Raw genomic sequence first — 22,089 nt, forward strand, 5'->3', positions numbered from 1 at the left:
TCCTCATATATATATCTGGATTAGTGGTCAGGATGGTATTAAGAATCTGTGATAGTAAGATTATTAAGCAAGGTAAGTGGAATGGTTGTACTCATAGACCGGGATGTTTGCATTTGAGATTTTGGAGATCAGAACTGAGAATATAGGAATGGGTAGCTAAGGTGACATTAAGAAAATGGGCATGAGGGAGGAAGAAGTTATGAATCTGGAGGCCAGCTGTAGGACTAGCGATACATAGGGGTGAGAAGCTAACAAAACGTGATGATAGATGTTGGGGTGAAGCTGAAAGAAGTGATCCAGAGCCTAATGTTTTCAAAGAATGATGGGGAGTCACTAGGATGTTCAGAGATGATGGCAACGAGCAAGACAGGAGAGCATATCCAGAAGGCAGGCGCCTCAAAAGGACAGGGTTTTGGCAAGAGAAGAAATGGTCTGGACATAGCTTCGGGGAGCTTGTAGGTAAGTGAGATGGGAGACAAAAACAGCCTCCACTTGAGTGGGCTGCTGCAGAAGTAGCAACCTCAAGAAACTGCCTAGTTTTTTCTTCTTTACCTAAGTGTACTATTCAGTGGTTTTTAATATATTCACAAGAGTAGGCAATCATCACCACTATTTAATTACAGAACGTTTTCATCATCCTAAGAAGCAGCTCTGTATTAGCAGTCACTCTCATTCCCCACTCCTCCTGGGCTCTGGCAACCACTAATTTACTTTCTGTCCCTATGGATTTGCCTATTCTAGACATTTCTTATAAAAGGGATCACAAAATATATGGCCTTCTGTGACAGGCTTCCATCATTTAGCATGTTTTCAAAGTTCATCCATGCTATAGCATTTATCAGTACTTCATTACTTTTATTATTGAATAAAAAAATGAAATGATAAAATCAGAGTAACACATTTGCTTATTGACTCACCAGGTGATAGATATTTGGGTTATTTCTACTTTTTTACAATTATGAATAATGCTGCCATGAACATTCATGTACAAGTTTTTGTGTGGATATATATTTTCAATTCCCTTGAGTATATACCTAGCAGTAGAATTGCTGGATCATATGGTAACTGTATGTAACCTTTTGAGGAACTACCATACCATTTTTTTTTTAATTCAGGACATTCTAATTTCAAATTAAGCACAATTAGTAATTATGATAGGTGCTTTACTTTTTAATATCTTCCCCCCAAAATTCTTAGGAATTAAATATGTTATAATGAGCACTATAATTGATACGATCATAAAAAAATGCATGAATAAACATAAAATAACTAAGCGTACAAAGCCATTTTTATGAATAGCGAAACAATGCAAGTTGGTGGTTAATGAAGCAGCATATAGATACAAACCTGGAGGGCAACTAGCAGGCAGAGGAAAACTAGACCTCACGTGCAACCAGGAGTAAAAGGAAGAAAATTACTAGTAGGAAATCTCTTTTAAGAAGGCACATTTAGATTTTTTTCTTAAGTGTAAATTTTCTCAACTAGCACCTCATAATAACTCTGGTAAGGTGATCACCATTTATTTAGGTCTCAGAATGGTCCTCTTCTGCCTTGACCCAAGAAGAAGCAGTGGAGGTAAGTTATACTGCTATGCCATACCATTTCAAGTGACTGCACCCTTCTACATTCTCACCAGCAGTGTATGAGGGTTCATTTATCCACATCTTCATCAACACTTATTACTGTCTCTTTTTAATTATAGCCACCTTGGTGTGTATGAAATGGTGTCTCATTGCAGTTTTGATTTGCATTTCCCTAATGACAGATAAATAGTTTTAAGTCCCTTTACCATTCTACCGGTTTACAAGTTTTAAAAAGAAAAAAAGAGAAAATGCTGTTTGTCCAAGGTTCAACCTGTCAGGATTCTTCTCATCTAACATTTGTTACCTACTCCATTACTTAGATCAACAGTTCTCAAAGAGTGATCTAGAAATAGCAGAAAGAGAGGGGTTCCCAAGATCTTTTCCTGGAGTCTGAGAGGTTAAAACTATTTTCATAATCATACTAGGACATTATTTGCCTTTTTCACTTTCATTCTTTCATGAATGTAAACTAGAGTTTTCCCAAGGCTAGAAGGCATGTGATAGTGAAATAGATTGAATGCAAAAGTAGATACAAGAAATCCAGTCTTCTGTTAAGCCAACCACTATAGAAATTGTAAAAATTGTAAAACAATATCACTCTCTTCACTGTAATTATTTTGTTTTGAAAAATACTTATTTTTCAGAAGGAACATAGCTCAACATAATAAATCCATGTATGACAAGCCCACAGCAGACATCATACTCAACGGTGAAAGCTTTCCTCTAAAATCAGGAACAAGACAAGGATGCCCACTCTTCACACTGTTACTTAACATGGTATTGGAAGTCCTAGCCACAGGAATTAGACAAGAAACAGAAATAAAAGGTATCCAAATTGAAAAGGAAGAGGTAAAACTGTTACTATTTGCAGACATGATATTATATACAGAAAGCCCTAAAGACTCCACCAAAAACACCTGTTAGAAACAATCCCATTAAAAACAATAAAATACCTAGGAACAAATTTAACCAAGTAAGTGAAACACTTGTATACTGAAAACTATAAGACACCAATGAAAGAAACTGAAGACACAAATAAATGGAAAGATATTCTGTGTTCATGGATTGGAAGAATATTGTTAAAATGACCATAACTACCCAAAGCAATCTACAGATTCAATGCAATCCCTATCAAAATTCCAATAGCATTTCTCACAGAAATAGAACAACCCTAAAATTCATATGGAACCACAAAAGATCATGAATAGACAAAGCAGCCTTGAGAAAGAAGAACAAAGCTGGAGGTATCACGCTCTCTGATTTCAAACCACATCACAAAGCTATAGTATTCAAGACAGTATGACACTGTCATGAAAACAGACACACAGATCAATGGTGTTGGGAAAACTGGACAGCCACATGCAAAAGAATGAAACTGGACTACTTTCTCATACCATACACAAAAATTAACTCAAAATGAATTAAAGACCTGAATATAAGACCTTAAAATATAAAAATTCTAGAAGAAAACATAGGTGGTAAGCTCCTTAACACAGGTCTTGGCAATGAATTTTTAGATCTGACACCTAAGGTAAAGACAAAAGCAAAAATAAATAAGTAGGACTACATCAAACTAAAAAGCTTCTGCACAGCAAAGGAAACCATCAACAGAATGAAAAGACAATCCATGGAATGGGAAAAAATATTTGCAAACCACATATCCAATAAGAGGTTAATATCCAAAATACACAAGGAGGGGCTTCCCTGGTAGCACAGTGGTTAAGAATCCACCTGCCAATGCAGGGCACATGGGTTCGACCCCTGGCCCAGGAAGATCCCACATGCCATGGAACAACTAAGCCCATGCATCACAACTACTGAGCCGCACTCTAGAGCCTGTGTGCTACAACTACTGAGGCCCATGCGCCTAGAGCCCGTGCTCCGCGACAAGAGAAGCCACCGCAATAAGAAGCCCACACACAGCAACAAAGAGTAGCCCCTGCTCGCCGCAAACTAGAGAAAAGCCTGTGCACAGCAACAAAGACCCAACACAGCCAAAAAAAAAAAAAACCACAGGGAACTCATTACAACTCAATACCAAAAATCAAATAACCAACTTATAAATGGACAGTGGAGGTGATTAGATATTTTTCCATAAAAGACATACAGATAAATAGCCAACAGATATATGAAAAGATGCTCAACATCACTAATCATTAGGGAAATGCGAATCAAAATCACAATGAGATATCACCTCACACCTGTCAGAGTGCCTATTATCAAAAAGAGAAGAAATAAGAAGTGTTGGCAAGGATGTGGAGAAAATGGAAGTCTTGTGCAGTGTTGGTGAAAATGTAAATGGAACTACCATATGACCTAGCAATTCTATTTCTGGGTATTTATCCAAAGAAAAGGAAAACACTAACTTGGAAAGATATCTGTACCCTCATGTTCATAGCATCATTATTTACAATAGCCAAGAAATGGAAACAACCTAAATATCCATTGATGGCCGAATGGATAAAGAAAATGCAATACATAAATACAACGGAATATTATTCAGCCATAAAAAGGTATGAAATCTTGCCATTTGTGACAACACCAATGGACCCTGAGGGCATTATACTAAGTGAAATAGCTAGAGAAAAACGAATACTGCATAGTATCACTTACATGTAAAATCTTACATGGGGAAAAAAAAAACCCCAACAACAACAAAACACCAAGCTCACAGATAGTTTGGTGCTTGCTGGGGGTGGGGATGGGTGGGTGGGAGCGGGGCTGGGTGAAGAGGATCAAAAGGTACAAACTTCTAGTTACAAGATAAATAAACCATGGGGATGTAATGAAAAACGTGGTGACAATAGTTAATAATACTGAATGGCATATTTGAAAGTTGCTAAGTGAGTAGACCTTAAAAATTCTCATCACAAGAAAAAAAATTTGTAGCTATGTATGATAACGAATATTAACTAGACTTATTGTGGTGATCATTTTGCAATAGAGTTGATCTTTGAACAACTGGGAGATTAGGGGCACCAACCTCCCATGAAGTCAAAAATCCACATATAAAGTTTACAGTTGGCGCTATGTATCCACAGTTCCACATTCTCGGAATCAACCAACCAAATATCATGTAGTACTATAGTACATATTTATTGAAAAAAATCCATGCATAAGTGGACCCACACAGTTCTAACCCATGTTGTACAAGGGTCAACTGTATATACAAATATCGAATCATTATGTTGTACACCTAAAACTAATATAATGTTGTATATCAATTATATCTCAATAAAACAAAATACTTATTTTTAAGTGTATCTACATTCACATGTAAAAAATTTATTCTTGTTATTTTTAATAAATTAGTAAATATTTAAAAAATGTATTGGCTTTACTTTCTAATATAGCAAATACAGATAAACATAGCCTACGTAAACCAAAGCTCTTTTTTTCCCCATTTTTGGCCACGTCGTGCAGCTTGTGGGATCTTAGTTCCCCGACCAGGGATTGAACCTGGGCCCTTGGCAGTGAAAGTACGGACTCCTAACAACTGGACTGCCAGGGAATTCCCCCAAAGCTCTTTAGGAACCTTGATAATTAAGAGTATAAAAGAAGGCACCAAGACCAAAATATTTGAGAACTGCTGAGTTAGAATACAACCGAAAAGTAATAATGACAAGAGTATGGCTATGGACTACATACAGGTATGGCTCTCTACCAGATCCTTGCTTCTGAAATAGAGCCCAGCCAGTGGGAATGATCATTCAACCTATTATGAATTCACATTATCTAGTCTATATTTTTCTATTTTATCCATGAGGACGACAATAGGAAATTGTCAAATGCTTGGTACAGCTTTGCACTGGTTCAGCCATCTGCATACTGTTTTCTGTAAAAGGTAAGATAGTAAACATTTTCATCTTTGCAGGCCAGGTGGTCTCTGCTGCAGTTACTCAGCTCTGCTGTTACAGTTCAAAAGCAAGCACAGACAGTAAGTAAATAAACGGGTATGGCTGTGTTTCAATAAAATGTTGTTTACAGACAGGCTGGGAACTAGATTTGGCTCCTCCTAGGCTGTAGTCTGCTGACCCCTGCCCCAGTCTACCAGTATCCAAAAATACTATTGAAAACAGAAAAGAATTCAGGTTGACATATATTCTTACTAAACTAAACCTTTATTACTGATCATTGTTTTGTGAATTAAAAGCAAAAAAACAAAAAACCACACACTTGAGCAAACTGCTCCACTAAATATGGTACACAAGAATTTAATAAAAGAAGAAAACATTTAACATGATCATCACATTATGAACAATAGCAATGCTACACTTGAAAACGAAAGTTACCTCTGTATCAACTTTTGAGATTACCTCTGAAATTTGCCACTGATTTGAAGATGCAGCAGGATTCTGGTTTACACATTCTGACTTTCTCTTAGATGGCCATTGTTTCTGGTTACTTTCTGGAACCTTTGGTTCTTGATGTTCTTTAGTTTCTGAAATTGTATTTGTTGCTATTGTCATTAAAAGGCAAGAATATTTGATAATAACAAAATAAACCTAAATGATAGAACATGTTAAAAAACTGCATTAGCATTTTGCTCTTAAAAAACAAAGAAACTAAAAACTTTAAGCCAGCTGCTGACAATTTGCTTTTAGCAAGTTAATTTTTCAAAGCTGCAACAGCCATCTTCCTAGGTTGTTACCTAGAGCTTTACCAAAGACCATTCTGAATTTAAATGCTTCTGGTCTTTACCAGAAAACAAGGAAATAAATAAGTAAAAATTTAAAAACATGTATGTCTTACTAATAAAGAGAAGCTAGTTCACCACTTTTCAGAGACCTCTAGCTTTTTAACAAAATTTCTACCTTAAACTAGCCTGTAATTTACTTTCTTAAGCATCTGAACAAAAGAGCCTCAACAATAACATTGACTATTTTATGAATGTCAATATTCTGTCCTTATCATAACAGATGCAAAAATTCTAAACAAAATATTTGCAACTGATATACAAAATATACAATAAATTATGACCAAGTTGTGTTTATTCCTAAATGCAAAGTTGCTTAACACTTGAAAGTTAATTCAATTTGCCATAATAATAGAGGAGAATAGTCTGTGGTCAACTCCAAAAATGCGGAAAAGGCATTTCATAAAATTCAATACCCAGTCACAAAAAAACTTTTAGTCTAGGTATAAAGCAAAACTCACTCTGTTTTGATATTTGATAAAGAATAGCTGTAAGACTCTAAGGCAATTATCACGTGAGGGTAAAATAATGAAAGTGGCTCTTTAAAATAAGGAGTGAACAAAAACGCCACCTATCATTCCTTCTATTCACCATTATGCTAGAGGTTATAAGTGCAATACAGCAAAGAAAAGAAAGTTAAAGGACTGGAAGGCAAAAAATGTTATATTATTTTCAAACAACATGAAAGAATTTATAGGAAAATATTAGAATTATTCAGTGACTTTAGCAATGTCACTGTAAATATGATAAATAGCTAAAAATCAGTTGTATTTTTACATATCAGAAACAAAGTAGAGGATAAGTATTTTTTTTTAAAAAAGATCCCATGCATTATCATATCAAAAAAAAAATCAGATCTCTAAGTACATCTCTAGCAAAAGATAAGCAAAATCTCTACACAGAAAAGTATTTCTTCAATAATCTTTTAAAGATTACTTAAATGAAGGGATATGCCAGGTTAGTGGACTAGAAAATTCATCTGTTAAGATGTCAACCTGTCCCACTAGATCTTAATCAAAATCCCATTTAAAAAAAAAAAAAAAATGGGGCTTCCCTGGTGGTGCAGTGGTTGAGAGTCCGCCTGCGGATGCAGGGGACGCGGGTTCGTGCCCCGGTCCGGGAAGATCCCACATGCCGCGGAGCGGCTGGGCCCGTGAGCCATGGCCGCTGAGCCTGCGCGTCCGGAGCCTGTGCTCCGCAACGGGAGAGGCCACAACAGTGAGAGGCCCGCGTACAGAAAAAAAAAAAAAAGGAAATCTGCCAGATTCTAATATTTATATGGAAATCCAAAAGGCTTAGAATAACTAAAATAGCTTTGACAAAGAACAAAGGTGGAATTTACACTGACAGATATGAAGACTTAACTGCAGTAATTATGTCAGTATTAGCACAAAGACACAAAGGACTATGGAACAGAGAAGAATTCAAGACCAGACATCAAACACAGACTCATCTAATTTATAACAAATCACTGAGGGGAAAAAGGGTCTTTTCAATAAATGCTGCTGGATCTACTGGATATCTACATGGGGAGAAAAAAATGAATCCAGACACTTGATCTTAGCTATACACAAATATTAAATTCAAGTAGAATATAACTCTAAATGTGAAATGTAAAATGATGTCTTCTGCAATATATGGAAAGGGCTTCTTCCCTGGTGGCTCAGTGGTTAGGAATCCGCCTGCTCAACGCAGGGGACATGGGTTCGAGCCCTGGTCCGGGAAGATCACACATGCCACGGAGCAACTAAGCCCGTGTGCCTCAACTACTGAGCCTGTGCTCTAGAGCCCACGAGCCACAACTATGGAGCCCATGCGCCACAATACTAAAGCCCGCACGCCTAGAGCCCAAACTCTGCAACAAGAGAAGCCACCGCAATGAGAAGTCCGCGCACTGCAACGGAGAGCAGCCCCCACTCGCCGCCACTAGAGAAAGCCCGCCCGCAGCAACGAAGACGCAACGCAGCCAAAAATAAATAAATAAATTGATAAAAAAATAAATTAAATAAAATATATGAAAATATGATCTTGGAGGAGGAAAAGATTGTTTAAAGTCACAGAATACACTCACCACAAAGGAAAAGACTGATAAATTAAAATGCATGATAATTAACAATTTCATCAAGTCTTCACCACATAATAGGAGAATTTACTTATAAAATATATACCCAACAAAGGAGCTGTATCTAGATCATATTAATGTCTCCTAACATCAATGCGAGAAAGAAAGGAAACCCAATGGAAAAACTGGGGAGGCTTGAACAAGTATTTCACAAGAGGATACCCATATGGCCGATAAACACAAAAAGGCCTTCAGCATCGTTAGACATCAGGGAAATGCGAATTAAAACCACAGCAAGATATCACTTAGCAGAATCAGAATGTTTAACATTAAAAACCAACAATAAAAACTATTGGGAAGAATGTGGAGCAAGAGTAACATAAGTGCTGGTGAAACACAACACTTTGGAAAACCGTCCAGCACTATCAACGAGACGAATATATACAACATCCTGTGACCCCACAGCCCCACTCAGAATACACTTGACGGAAATGTGTGTGAAAGAAATGAAAGCATTTAATTAGGTGCCAGGTCAGTACTATAAACAAGAATTTTTGGTAAAGATGATTTTTCAATCATATCCGTTTGTAACAGGTGCCATGAAAATACAGAATATGAGTTTCCCCCAATTACTAGCAAGAGGAATCTATAGTTGGCCCTCCATACCCACAGCTTCCACAGGGCTGACTATACCACATCAATTTACAGAAGGGACTTGAGCAACCGCGGATTTGGGCAGCCGAGGGGGATCCTGGAAACAATGCCCTGCTGATCCGAAGGGACGCTGATGTTCCCAATCAAAATAATGGCCGCCCAGTTTGCAGGGATGGAGGACTTTCCTGTGACACGGGACTTTCCGAGCTAAAAACAGAAAAGTCCCAGTGTTCCTCTTCAGTCCAATCAAAAGAAAACATTACACCCAATCTGGCAAACTTTGTTTGGACCATGGTCACCCAATTCATGATCCCATTCAAAAACCTCTGATGGTGCTCTGACATCTAAACAAATAAAAAATTTAAGCCTGACATTCTAAGTCTAACTAGTCTTATCTCCCACTTCTATACTACCTGTGTTACAGTTTTCAGCATAATTGACCATCTTTGTTCCTAGAATATTTTATTCTTTTGCTTATGTTACTCCCTCCATCTGAAATACTCTATCACTGCCATTTCTTCCTATTTAAATGCTAACAATGCTTCACGTTTCTTCTCCTCCACAAACTATTTCCTTATTTCCCCTAAACCGAATTAGTTCCTCAGATTTCTCCTTGCACTGAATCCTCATAGCATTTTATTGATGTGGTTCTCATGATACTCTATATTCTACCCAGCATTATATTTATCAGCAGATGTCCCACACTGCTTGGCAATCTCCTTGGGACCCTGGCTCATTCACGTATATATCCTTAGAACATGCACCATAGTACTCAGATATTGGAAAAGCAAATGTTTGACAAAAGAGGAAAGGGAGAATTATCATAGAAATACAGCCTCTGCGTCCTTTCCAGAAAGTATTTATCAGGCCAACTGAGAACAATAACTCCGTGCCACGGTATTTTCCCTCCAACCTTCCTTTTAATGCAAATAATTATTTTAGGCAAATAAACTTTCTTTGCTATAGAATTGAATACTTTTCATACAATCTATAAAATTTAACTGAAATACAAGATAAAGGGACACAGTCATAGTCTTACATGGCAATTGTTAGGTGGCCGGTCAACTTTCACAAGTACAAAGTGATTCTCTTAATTAAAGAAGTAGTCTGTTTTGTCACTCTTACCTTCTAATTTTGTTAGAAGGCTTGATTCACTTTTATTCTTCAGGGTTACTGAATCAGTAATAAGTTTAGAACTCTTCTCATCTGACATCTGAGGTTCCTTGGAACGAATATTTTTAACAGACTACATAAAAAGAATAAGATTTGATTTGATTTGATATAAAGTCTCATCAACGGAAGTAGTACTAATCTGTCTTAGTGTTCAGTATACTAAAGTCTCGCCTATATGAAAAGACTGCTAGGAAGATTATCTATTATACTTGCACGTGGACTCACGTGCAAGGAAGATAACTTCTTGAATTACTGAGTAGAGCAACGGGAATGGCCACAACCATAAAACTGGCCAATTTACTTTCAAGAGACATATTAATCAAATGGTAAAATTTAGTCACTTAAAAAGAGAGGTTGGAAAATTTGAATCTAACATAAAACACACTTCATTATTTTGTTACTGTGATCATATTTTATCACCAAAAATAACAGCACTGGTCAAAATTAAGATTTGCGTAAGTCTAAGACAGTATTATTCTAAATCCAGAAAATAAACTTTTGACACAACTATGCACTATTCTCTAAGATAGCTGTAAACTAGTTAAACTCATTATTTAAAAGCAAAGACCATGAAAGAGAGACACAAATTACAAGGAATCGAAAATCAAAAAGACCTACATTGTGATGCCAGGGGTTTAACTCAACTATAGTAACAATAGTATAACCCCTAAAAATCAGTGCACCAGGGATTAAAGCTGTTTCCTGTCTTTGAAGTTCACACATCTGCCATATCAGGATGCCAGGATTATCTAAGCCCTCACCTCTGCCCAGGGATTAAAGCTGTTTCCTGTCTTTGAAGTTCACACATCTGCCATATCAGGATGCCAGGATTATCTAAGCCCTCACCTCTGCCCAGGGATTAAAGCTGTTTCCTGTCTTTGAAGTTCACACATCTGCCATATCAGGATGCCAGGATTATCTAAGCCCTCACCTCTGCCCCATCACAAAGCCACTCCCTCATTTTTGTCTAAGATGCCCTGCCAGGTCATATGATTAAACACACCAAGAAACAAAAGCTGGGGGGCATGGCTCGCCCCGCTATTCCCAAATCCAGGCCAACTAACCTGCTAAAACACTATATAATAATTGCTAATTCAGAGTTACCCCAGAAGATCGCTGATCATTGCCCTACCACCTCAACTGAGGAGAAACAGTTTGGGACTTATGTGCCACTTCCCGTCAGTGGTCCGGCATATCTTGGGGCTTCAGGAGCACTGTTGGAGATACATAAATCATGGACTCCTTTCCCGGAAAAAGCTCCATGGACCCTGGGTCAGGAACCCTTGCTTCATGGAAAGATTTAAAAATGGACATACCGTTAAATGTCTCAAGTCACTGGAATCATTTCCACTTGATTTAGATCCAGAAATGACTGTATCTCGGCATTCTGATCCAGAGATCTGTCTGTTACCCATGAAACAAAACAATTGTAATGTTTAACCTGAAATCAGTCATTTCAACGAATTATTTTTTCAATTTTAAAGTTGACTTTTTAACAATATGTACACCTTTTAATTGGAAAAATCACTTGGAAAGATTTTTTTAAATAAATGTATGTATGTATGTATTTATTTTTGGCTGTGTTGGGTCTTCGTTGCTGCGTGCAGACTTTCTCTAGTTGCGGCGAGCGGGGGCTACCCTTCATTGTGGTGCGTGGGCTTCTCATTGCGGTGGCTTCTCTTTGTTGCAGAGCACGGGCTCTAGGCATGCAGTCTTCAGTAGTTGTGGCGCACGGGCTCAGTAGCTGTGGCACACGGGCTTAGTTGCTCCGCGGCATGTGGGATCTTCCCGGACCAGGGCTCAAACCCGTGTCCCCTGCACTAGCGGGAGGATTCTTAACCACTGCGCCATCAGGGAAGTCCCCTGGAAAGATATTTTTAAAAATAACAAGATTCCAGTATAAACGTGACTAAAGTGCTGGGCAGTGATAAAAGTGAGAGAGATGAGTAGTAAGTAGGTGATTGCCTACCCTGTTATGTAATAAGTAACAGCTGGAGTCAAGGTATGAATGTGGGAAAGGACAAGGGAACAGCAGTATGTAGATCAAACTACACTTCAGGTTGCAAATAGCTTAAGGATAAGAACTAGGGTGTAGGCCCTCCTGTGGGAGACTGCCTAGCTCACAATCTATCAAAACAAGCACCAAGAAAATGGCTGGCTTGTTTATTTTTTTGAGTGGGAGAAAATCTCCTAAGCTAGCACTTGAAATGGAGATGACAAGAAAATAGTCATAAGATTTTGGAGCTTAACCTTGACATCCAAAATGCTCTTTAATATCAATGTTCAGTCAAGCCCTAAGTATAATAAGAATTTAAGTATAGAAGACACCAGCTAAGAACAAACAGTTATATTTCTAAAGTTTACTTGCAAAATGATTTTCTAGCATCCAAGGAGCCTTTCCCATTAGAAATAACGTAATGAATAGTGGTTATAGTTAAAAATAGAGTAGAAAAATGAGGTCTCTTAGCTAAGCTGGAATACGAGATTCTCAGTTTTCAAGTTGAAGGAAGGAGAACACATTAGATGTAGTGAACAATACTTCATCTCTACCTACCCTGCCCCACTTCTTGAAGCCCTAGGCTCAGAAGCAAATGAGTGGGGACTTCCCTGGTGGGCCAGCGGTTAAGACTCCCTCCCAATGCAAGGGTTCAATCCCTGGTCAGGGAACTAAGATCCCACATACTGTAACTAAGCCTGCATGCCACAACTACTGAGACCATGCGCTGCAACTAGGGAAGCCTGCATGCCGCAATGAAGACCCAGCGCAGCCAAAATAAATAAATTTAAAAAAAAAAAGAAGAAGAAGGGCTATGCTGACTGTAAAGTGAGGTGCACATGTAAAAAAAGAAGGAGCAAGTGAGTGAATTAATCATCTCTCCCACTGATAGCTGCGCCTTTCCTTGAACTAGCTGCAAAAGAAATTGTTCCCAGACCTCCCTTCACCCCTATGGAGACTTCCATACCCACTAAAAAAAGTCTTACCAGAGAGGCTACCACAAGGGAGAAATGTTCAAACATCAGGAGTTTTTACCCCAGGGCTGTTTGCATAGTCTTTTTAAGCTTCGTGTTGACTTAATCTTTTTTCCTCTGTGTTTCCTAATTCTTTAATAGTTCTTTTAATGAATATTTTAATGAGTGCAAAAGCAAAATAAAGTCATATCTCCCACTCATACTAAATAAAAATGTAATCATAATTACTTTCACATAGTAAAAGACTTTAAGATCATTCTGCCATCAATCTTCAAGTTTTGAAACCAAATTAAAAAATTAAAACTCAAACATACCTTTTAGTAAAAGGTGGTGCAACTGAAGCATCTGTCTTCTCATGGTAATCCGGGCTACTTAGAAGGTTAACTGGGACTCTTCCGAACGGGCATGACTAAAAATGTTTTGAAAGATTAAGTAACTAACCAGGAAATAAGCATAGACCTCACCACTACCATTTTAATCAGAGTTAAAAATAACTTACTCGTTTAGCTTTGTTTGTTTGTTTCAAAGGATTTCGATGGCCTATCTCTGCATCTTGAGGGGGTATGTTCTCCCTAAACAGAAAGAAAATACTCCTGATTTTTAAAAGAATAATATTGGCACATGCATTTTCATCAACTGTTAAACACTGTTATTGTAACATGAAAATATATATGCAGATGTATAAATAATGTAAATGTAGGACGAGCATTTAAAAAATGGATTCAGTTTCCTTACCCATACAAAAACCTGGCTTTAGTCTGTGCTCTGGAATCACAACTGATGTTCCTATTCGGTAAATGTCCAAGTGTACTGGGGAACGGTTCTTGCACGTTTGATACTGTAGATGCTGTAAACATTTGAAATTGTAATTAAATTTATAAGGACATAAGAAATACACAAAAAAGTAATCTCATAAATAAGAATGTTTTAAAAGTCAATTCATAGTAAATATTTGTCCCCAAATAAGATATGCAGACATGAAGATGTTATGAAGATAATTCTCTAACTATACTTCAAAACTATTCCATAATTATATAACTGTTTTCTCAAGAGTAGACACATTCCTTATTTCTAATAGCAAAAAGTCATTCTCTCGCCTAGATCAAGTTTTTCTGTTTGTTTGTTTTTAACTGAAGTATAGTTGATTTACAATGCTGTAATAGTTTCTGGTGTACAGCAAAGTAATTTATGTATATATTCTTTTTCATATTCTTTTCCATTATTGTTTATTACAAGATATTGAATACAGTTCCCTGTACTATACAGTGGGACCTTATTGTTTTAGATCAAGCTGTTTTTAATGTGTTACCAATTAAGAGTTTGATTAGGGAAAAAAAAATTCCAACAAGAAAGTAATGACTTTGTTACTTCTAAAAGTCTTACCTCCTTTACATCTAAAACGTAATCTTAGATTTTGATCATTCTAAATAAATGATATTTTTCTATAAAATATTATCCTGAATCCTTTTTTGCAGGACAAAACACCACAGAAAAGTATTAGCACACACTAACGTATTTACCTGATAAACTCTTCTTTTCTTCCTCTGAAAGCAGCTGCTTTTTTTGAAGGTTTAAATTCCGAATGGCAATTTCCAGCATTTCTAGGGGTACTGCTCCACATTCCACAGCTTTATGAAGAAGTTGCTTACTTTTTTTGAAATTACCTAACAAAGTAAAAAATAATCGTCATTTTAATGCAGCAACCTTTACTCCCCAGAGGCGTATTCATCAGGACCTAGGAAAAAAATTTAAAAGTCTTAGGCAAAAATGTTTACTCCAAGGCTCACGCACGTTATTCATAAAAAAATAAGCAATTTCTCACTTCTGATAACAAGTCATGTCAAACAGTTTACTTGTGTAAGATGTAACTGATGTGATTATGTATTGGTTTATTGCCACGGTCCATTTTCACAAGTAAAAGAAATGTTAGCAAAGCAGTTACAAAATGGGGGCAGCAAAGGTCAACTCAAACAGAAACTTGAGAGAATTTAGTAAAAGGGAAAACTAAGCCTTAGATGTTGCAACAGTCTCAAGAGCATCAATCTGTTACAACACAGCATAATAATTATCATTTATAATAACATTTAGTCATTAAGGTTGACACCTTTTGCTAAAGGGAATTCCCATCAAAAGGATTCATGTGAAAAAATGTAACAATAAAGATTAATCTTCAGCTACCAGACTTAGCTACACCACCCCCAAAATGCAAAATAACTGAGAAACTACCAAAATCACCTTTCGACTACAGATAAATTACCAAACAAATTTTCTTTCAACTGCAAACTTACCCAATACATTTAGTTTAGAATTTCATTTATAAGTATTAAATGTATACGTCATGTATCTTATGAAATGTGTTAGCATTTTTGGGACACTAGGCTATGCTATGCACTTGGCACTTGGGTGTAAAAATGGTTAAGAGTCAGCCTCTAGTTTCTCAGTTTACAAATTTTAAGAACATAAACATATTTGATAGAGACTAAGACTACATTTATTCAGAGCACTGAGATTTCATATATTGAGCATTTCAGGATAGCAAAAGAAGAAAGAAAGGCTTGGACAGGAACTAGTAATTAGGGAGCTTACTAAGGTCATAGGCCCCTTTGAGAATCTGATAAAAACTATGGAATGTCCTCCACTCCTACAAAAATACACATACACACCAAAAGCACATAGGACTTTGGGGGATTTTGCATTTTTCCTGAAAGCCTATTCATCAACCTTGTCCAAAATAATCACAATTTGGACCTTGAGGTTACTACTACATCCCAGTGGTACCAATGAGGTTTATTTCTTATTTACAGATAATATAATTTGAGATTTTCAAAATTTGTATTCTAAAGATATAAGTTTATAGCTGCTGTGGATAGGCCATAACACCTCAAAAATTTTAAAAAGTAGAATGAAGGAGAGATACATGATCTTAAAGTCCTGGCCATACTCTAACGAGCAGTGAGTCAGTTCTCCTAGGCAGGAAAGGGATGATTTTTTTTTTTTTTAAGTCACCTGATAGTGCACAGGATAGACCAGAGAAGATGATTCAGATAACTAGGACTCAGAAATCATCTGCATAAGTAGAAGTTCAGGATTTGAGTTTACACAGTGCTTTTCTCCAACCTCGGTCTTGGCGAACACTCTCTAAGGAGTTAGCCCTGCTTTGGACACGACTACAAGGATTCTAGCTGAGCCAAAAAGAAAAAAATGGTGATAATATGTGTTTACTGGTGGGAAATGGGATCAGGGTTGGAGCAGCAACAAGGAAAATGGAAAAACAGGAAAACGTGGCCAGAGGGCCAGCAGGATAGATCCAAAGGCCCCAGAAAATGAAAGGAGTAAAGGCTATTGGCCAGGCTAAAAGTGTCTGAGGAAGAGACTGCCCTTGTTCTATCTAAAATGTCCAGACTAGGGAGAACCAAGTGAGCAAGAAATAAAAGCTTCTACAGTAGTTTACTTTTTTTTAATTGAACTACCAATTAATGCTACAATTATATTCTGATATATATTTTGGTGCTATGACACCATCGCACAAGATAAACTTATCTAAGCTCTGGTTTAAATACCTTATATCCTCATCCCAGAAATACTCAGTAAAGAAGCCACTTTCCTTTAGATGTTTCCTGAATCTAATAGCACACACGTGATGTTCATGCTTATCTTCCTGGGTTACTCCTCACAAGTGGAAGGGCCAGTATGACAAATATTCTCCACATGTACACTTAGGTAGCATTCTTCCCCCATATTCTCACCTGACGTTTTGCCTCATACTTTTATTTCATACACATGATTTAATATTCGAATGTACATTACAGTAGGAAGTTATCTTCTATTTAAAATTCGGACTTGACATTTTCAGATTACCTTGTGATAGTTCAAATTGTGCAAAAGATATATGCACGAAAGCAAATTTCTTGCAGTTTGCTCTGGCCATCTGAAAGTAGTCGCGTGCGTCATCTGGCTCTTGAATACTGAAATAAAGATTTCAGAGTCAAGCTTTAAGAAAAAAGACACATTTGCCTAAGTTTGATAACTCCTCATTCTATTTTCCAGAAGACACAGGATATTGTTCTTTTTTCTGTATGTAAAATTAAATAAATTAATTTTTACAATCTTTTTAGGCAGAGTCTAGAGTATGTAACTTTGTGGAAATATGTACATAGTAAAGATAAAGAAGGTTTACATTACTCACTTGTTAATTATAAACAAAAGGATTTCGTCAAAAAATATTAAATTTCTTACAAGTAATTCTGACAACATGTTTTCATTTTACCTTTTGGTGATGTAGTTACGTGTTATGTAATGTAGTTAGCTAAATGCAGTTAAAATGGTAATACTTACGCTTTTAATTCAGCAAATCTCACTTGAATTCTAGCAAAACTCTCATTTTGGCCATATTTATCTGGAGGAAGTGCTTCAATTGCTTGATTGTAACGACCAATCAATTTATTTAAAAGGGCATCATTTAAAGGGACACTGTTTTTCTCTAGTTTGAGCAACAAGTTCAACCAGTCCTCTGGGTTGTTTGCCATCATCATAATTTGGTTAACAGTTCCTGAGTTATCTGAACAGGGGACAAAATATACCACAACAGAGGAAAGACATAAAACAAATGCCAAATTGCACTTTTCTTTCAAATTACAGTTAATCACTGATACTCTCAGTATGAACATACACAAACTCCCTAAAATACTTTTTTAAAACTTTAACAACTCATGTAAATATAAGCAAACTTATTTACTGTATATATATATTTTATGATGGTATACTGTACTACAAAAAGCTATATATTTTGAAGGAAAAAAAACTTGGAAATAAATGTTTATGAGGAGCTTTAGAAAACCATATGCAGTCTAAGAATATTGTATGCTGCAGCAGCATAATTCTACCTTAGCGTCCTAACGATGCAAAGAAAACCTGAGCCTCTCTCACCACCACCAGTACCAACTTTCTTGGAAAATTCTTCATGCTTATTCATTAAAAATTTAGAAACTTACTGCCCTAGTCCTAACATAACCTTTACAACCATATTGATCCAACATTATATCCATATTCCTCAAACTTAGTTTTAAACCGATCAAACAAAACCAATTTACAAAAGATAAGCAACTAGTATGGTCATTTTCCTCTCCCTCCAATTTACCCACATTTCTCCAAAATTTTCATGTTGTTAATCTATTTTTAACCTTCTTTAGTGTTACTAGTTGTTCTGTTCAGGATATTTTAGTCATTATTAAACATTATTAAATTTAGATTTCTCAGAGAAACTATCGTTCCTTCTATTAGTTTCAGTTACCTTCAACAAGGGTTAAATATTTGCTTTTACAAACAAAATTACTGTTTCTGCTTTTTACTAAAAAAAAAAACCAAAACCCAAAAAAACAGATTCATAACTTTGTTTTTACCCTTAAATTTAATCTGGTCTGATCTTAACTTCATTTTCAGTTTTACCTCCCGTCGCCTTCCTAACAAGTTAGCCTTCAACGTGTCTAAAAAAAGGTCTTTGAAGATGTATTTCTCATACCCCATTCTCCCTCTGTTAAAACCTTAAAGCATCCTGTCTTATTGTGTTAGTATTCATTCGATGTCAAACATATGTTACAATGCAGCATAGTAGATACTAAATTCTTCTCATCTAGAAACCACGGTTTTAATCTTCCTCAGTATCATGTCTTACATCCCAATTATCAATATATGTTAAGTATTCACAGTTTTGAGCAACTAAAGATTTTAAATAAGGACTTATCTACCTTGGTGTACAAGCTTTGTTACCACTGTTTAAATACACAAAGTGTGGTGATAGAATATCACCATATTAAGAATTTGCTTAACACCAAAATGATCAGTTTCTAAGTGGTTTCAAGTGAATATGACCTGCCATCATGACTAGTTATAGGTTCTTCCATTTGCTTTCAATCCCTCATCCACTTAATGGTTAGTACAGATACAACAAACTTATCCAAAGGTCACTTTTCAAAAATCTCAACAATCTAAAATATAGTAAAGAATTCGGCTTCTGAGCTAATACTTTTCATAAAACTAGGGCATTAAACTTTGGGCACTTTCACTCATTCATCATTCAATAAACATTTAAGTACCTACTACTTGCTAGGCACCATTCTTAGTTCTGCAGACACAACACAACAGATAAAAGCCACACCCTCAGAGAGCTCACTTTCTAGTGGAGGAGAGAGACAATAAACACATAAGTAAATGAGATATAAAGTGATTAGTGCTATAGAGAAAAATAATACAGGGAAAGGAAACAGGGGACACACACCCAACCCCACAGGTTGCTATTTTAAATAGGTGCGTTAGGGAAGGCCTCGATGAGATGACATTTGAACAAAGACTTGAAGGAGGTAACAGTGGGCAGGTAGCTGGGGAGCGGTGTTCCAGGCAGAGAGCAAGGACGAAGGCACTGGGATAGGAGTTGGTCCAGCACACAGGAGGCATAGCAAGGAAGCTGCTGTGAGCAAGGGAGAATAGGAAAGGCCAGGAGGGTAAGAGGAAGATTCTTCAAATCAAATACTGAGTGTTTAACCTTAAACCTGTACATCCTTTTATTGAGATTGGTGAGGTTTTCTCAGTTTGCAGCAAAAAAGAAATGGAAAAAAAATGGCATACCTATTGATGGCAGGCATATCAGCAGAAATGAGAGCTGCCAATAATGGAAGAGTTATGAAAATTACCTCTGAGCACACTGTAATATGTGATGTTAAGTGTCCTTTCTTAAGAAAGTGGAAAATTGTGGGAATATTTCCACACAAAAGGGTTAAAACATAAAATGTTTGTGCTCTAACTGGTGAGCGTCAATTACTGAGAAAAGTACACCATGTGAACACCCAGTGGTTAACACTACTTCCTTCCTTTACCGCAGAGGTATTCAAAACAAGGGAACTCACCTGTAGTATCAGCAGAGGCTTTATTCAAGCTTAGCTCATCAGTAAGGTCTTCGTTTTTAAATTTATTTTTAATATCTCTCACTTTGTTCATTATGGAATCAATTGTCAATTCTCTGCCACTTAAATCCTCAGCCTCCATTTCTAAGGAAAAAAAAAATCGAACTATTCAGAATTCCTATTTTTACTAGCATTAAAGAAAAAAATGTTGCAACTAGCCTTTTAGAACCCAGGAGACTAAAGCATTATAAATATGAATATCTCAACACAGATATTATCAGGGTAGTATTTATGAAGCTATGTGCACAAAAACAACAGCATGTCTTTGTAATCTGCCCAGCAAGGATTCCAACACGTAAGTCCACCTCTTCTTTCCACCAGAACGTCAATGAAGCCATTGCACAACACAGAAGTTGCTGCCCCCTTTCAAACTTTCCATTTTTCTTCTCTGCCTTCCTTTCACTCTTTTTCCAAAATTATTTTCTCTGGGCCATCTGCAAATTCAGTCGTTTAAAAAAATGTGATGGTATGTTTGCTTGGATTCTGGTAGTGACATATAGGCATAAAAAAACCCTTTTGGTAGTGAGAATAACCATTCATTTATTCATCTGCTTTATGTCAGTAAACCTGCACATTGCAAGTGCTTTCAAAGCATGATACATACATCACTGCCCTTTATTGATAAATGGGGTATCAGCAGCTTGTTCTTGTGCATATCTGGCAGAAACATGATGTGCTACCTTAATCATTCTAATACCAAGAATCTACTGTATTAGTACGGTACTGAGCACTTGCTCATCTGCATGGTGTTGATGTCTAGTCCGCAAAGTGTCCGCAGTCTTTCTTCCTGTCAATCTCATCTTTGTGATTCTCAAACTCATCAATCCAGTAACCCAGGGCCACTGATATCAATGGCGCCCCAGACCTCGAGCGTAACAATGAAAAAGGGGGATAAAGCGGGCAGCGAGGTATCACCCCTTGAAGCCAGGTTCCAAAGGTAACTGTCAGAATCACGGCCACCATCTCCTCTCCCTGTTCTAAAACACCAGACAAGAGAGGGAGTCTCCCCAGATGCCCTGCCAGGCCCTCTCTCCAGCCAAGTCCACATCTACCTCTCGTTTCCCGGGTTCTCAACAAAAAAAAATCTCCGGCACTACCGGGAGGATTGGAGGGGCAGAGAGCCCGCCCCTCCCCCTCCAGCCCGTTGAGCCGCACCCTACGTCTTCTGCCAGGCTGTGAGCCCTCCCCGCCTCGCCCCCACCGCTCACCGGCCCGCGCGGAGCGGCTAAAGAGCCCACACACCGGCCGCCGCCGTCCCTCCGTGCGCCGGCAAGGTCGGACTCTCCGCCGGAAAGCTGAGTTGAGAACAAAAGATGGAATCCCAGCCCCGCTCCGCAAACACGTTTGAATTTCCCCGCCGCGGCCGCCGCGGCCGCCTATTGGCCAGTGCTAGCTACGTGAACACGTCTGCCGTGATTGGTTCGTGTGCCCTGGCACCGCCCCTTCTACTGCGGCCCACGAGCCCAGCCTCGCGGGGTCTTCCGGTCTGACTCTGCCCGCTCGGCGCCGGGAGTCAAAGGGATGGTGGCCGTCGGCGGGTGTCCCCGGGGCGCCGGTAGACTGGCTTTCCTGCACCTTCCCGTTTAACCAGGCCATAGTTTTGCCCGAGAGGTAGCCACTCCCGGGCAGAGTGACCCGGTGAAAGGAAAATAGGAGTGCGGACGCTGCTCCCAGCATCAGGACCTAAAAGGGGCCGTGTCAGTCGGCCCTTGCCCGCCACCGCCCCCCCTCACTCCTCGGTTCTTCAGGCTCCTCACTGCCCGACTTAGGGAGGATGCGGCCAGGAAGGATCGTTCACAGCGCCAACTCAAGAATCTCAGTGCTTTTTGTCCTTGAGCTTCCACTAGCCTTAGTTCTTCCACTATACTTAAATGACTGTATGCCTCGTCTTCAAGCCAAGGCCCTCCCGTTTGTCAGAATTCTGCGCAAAACTCACACGCCCATCACTGTTGCTATTTCTGAACTCGCCTTGTTAGCCCCCCTCCCTCCGGGCCT

At 38.0% G+C, this 22,089-nt stretch overlaps 1 protein-coding gene across 5 annotated transcripts in view; it reads right to left on the bottom strand.

The window, feature by feature from the left end:
* The window catches only part of TTK (TTK protein kinase), a 41,837-nt gene extending 20,426 nt beyond the window's left edge, over positions 1-21,411 (bottom strand). For 4 of the 5 annotated variants that reach the window (XR_009543789.1, XR_009543788.1, XM_060167581.1 and 1 more), the window contains exons 1-11: positions 21,303-21,411; positions 20,038-20,178; positions 17,474-17,696; positions 16,997-17,103; positions 14,659-14,802; positions 13,874-13,985; positions 13,638-13,710; positions 13,453-13,547; positions 11,485-11,572; positions 10,121-10,241; positions 5,876-6,024 (exon numbers count right to left, since the gene is read on the bottom strand). Coding sequence is in view for 3 of the 5 variants with exons in the window: in XM_060167581.1 (XP_060023564.1) it covers positions 5,876-6,024; positions 10,121-10,241; positions 11,485-11,572; positions 13,453-13,547; positions 13,638-13,710; positions 13,874-13,985; positions 14,659-14,802; positions 16,997-17,103; positions 17,474-17,696; positions 20,038-20,176 (1,251 nt within the window). In the remaining 2 variants the exon portion in view is untranslated. The remainder of the gene's footprint in view (positions 1-5,875; positions 6,025-10,120; positions 10,242-11,484; positions 11,573-13,452; positions 13,548-13,637; positions 13,711-13,873; positions 13,986-14,658; positions 14,803-16,996; positions 17,104-17,473; positions 17,697-20,037; positions 20,179-21,302) is intronic. The other variant, XM_060167582.1, reaches the window with a different exon arrangement.
* Between the last annotated feature and the right edge of the window lie 678 nt (positions 21,412-22,089).

Source organism: Lagenorhynchus albirostris, chromosome 12, assembly GCF_949774975.1.
Source record: "Lagenorhynchus albirostris chromosome 12, mLagAlb1.1, whole genome shotgun sequence".
In the NCBI taxonomy this organism is placed as follows: domain Eukaryota; kingdom Metazoa; phylum Chordata; class Mammalia; order Artiodactyla; family Delphinidae; genus Lagenorhynchus; species Lagenorhynchus albirostris.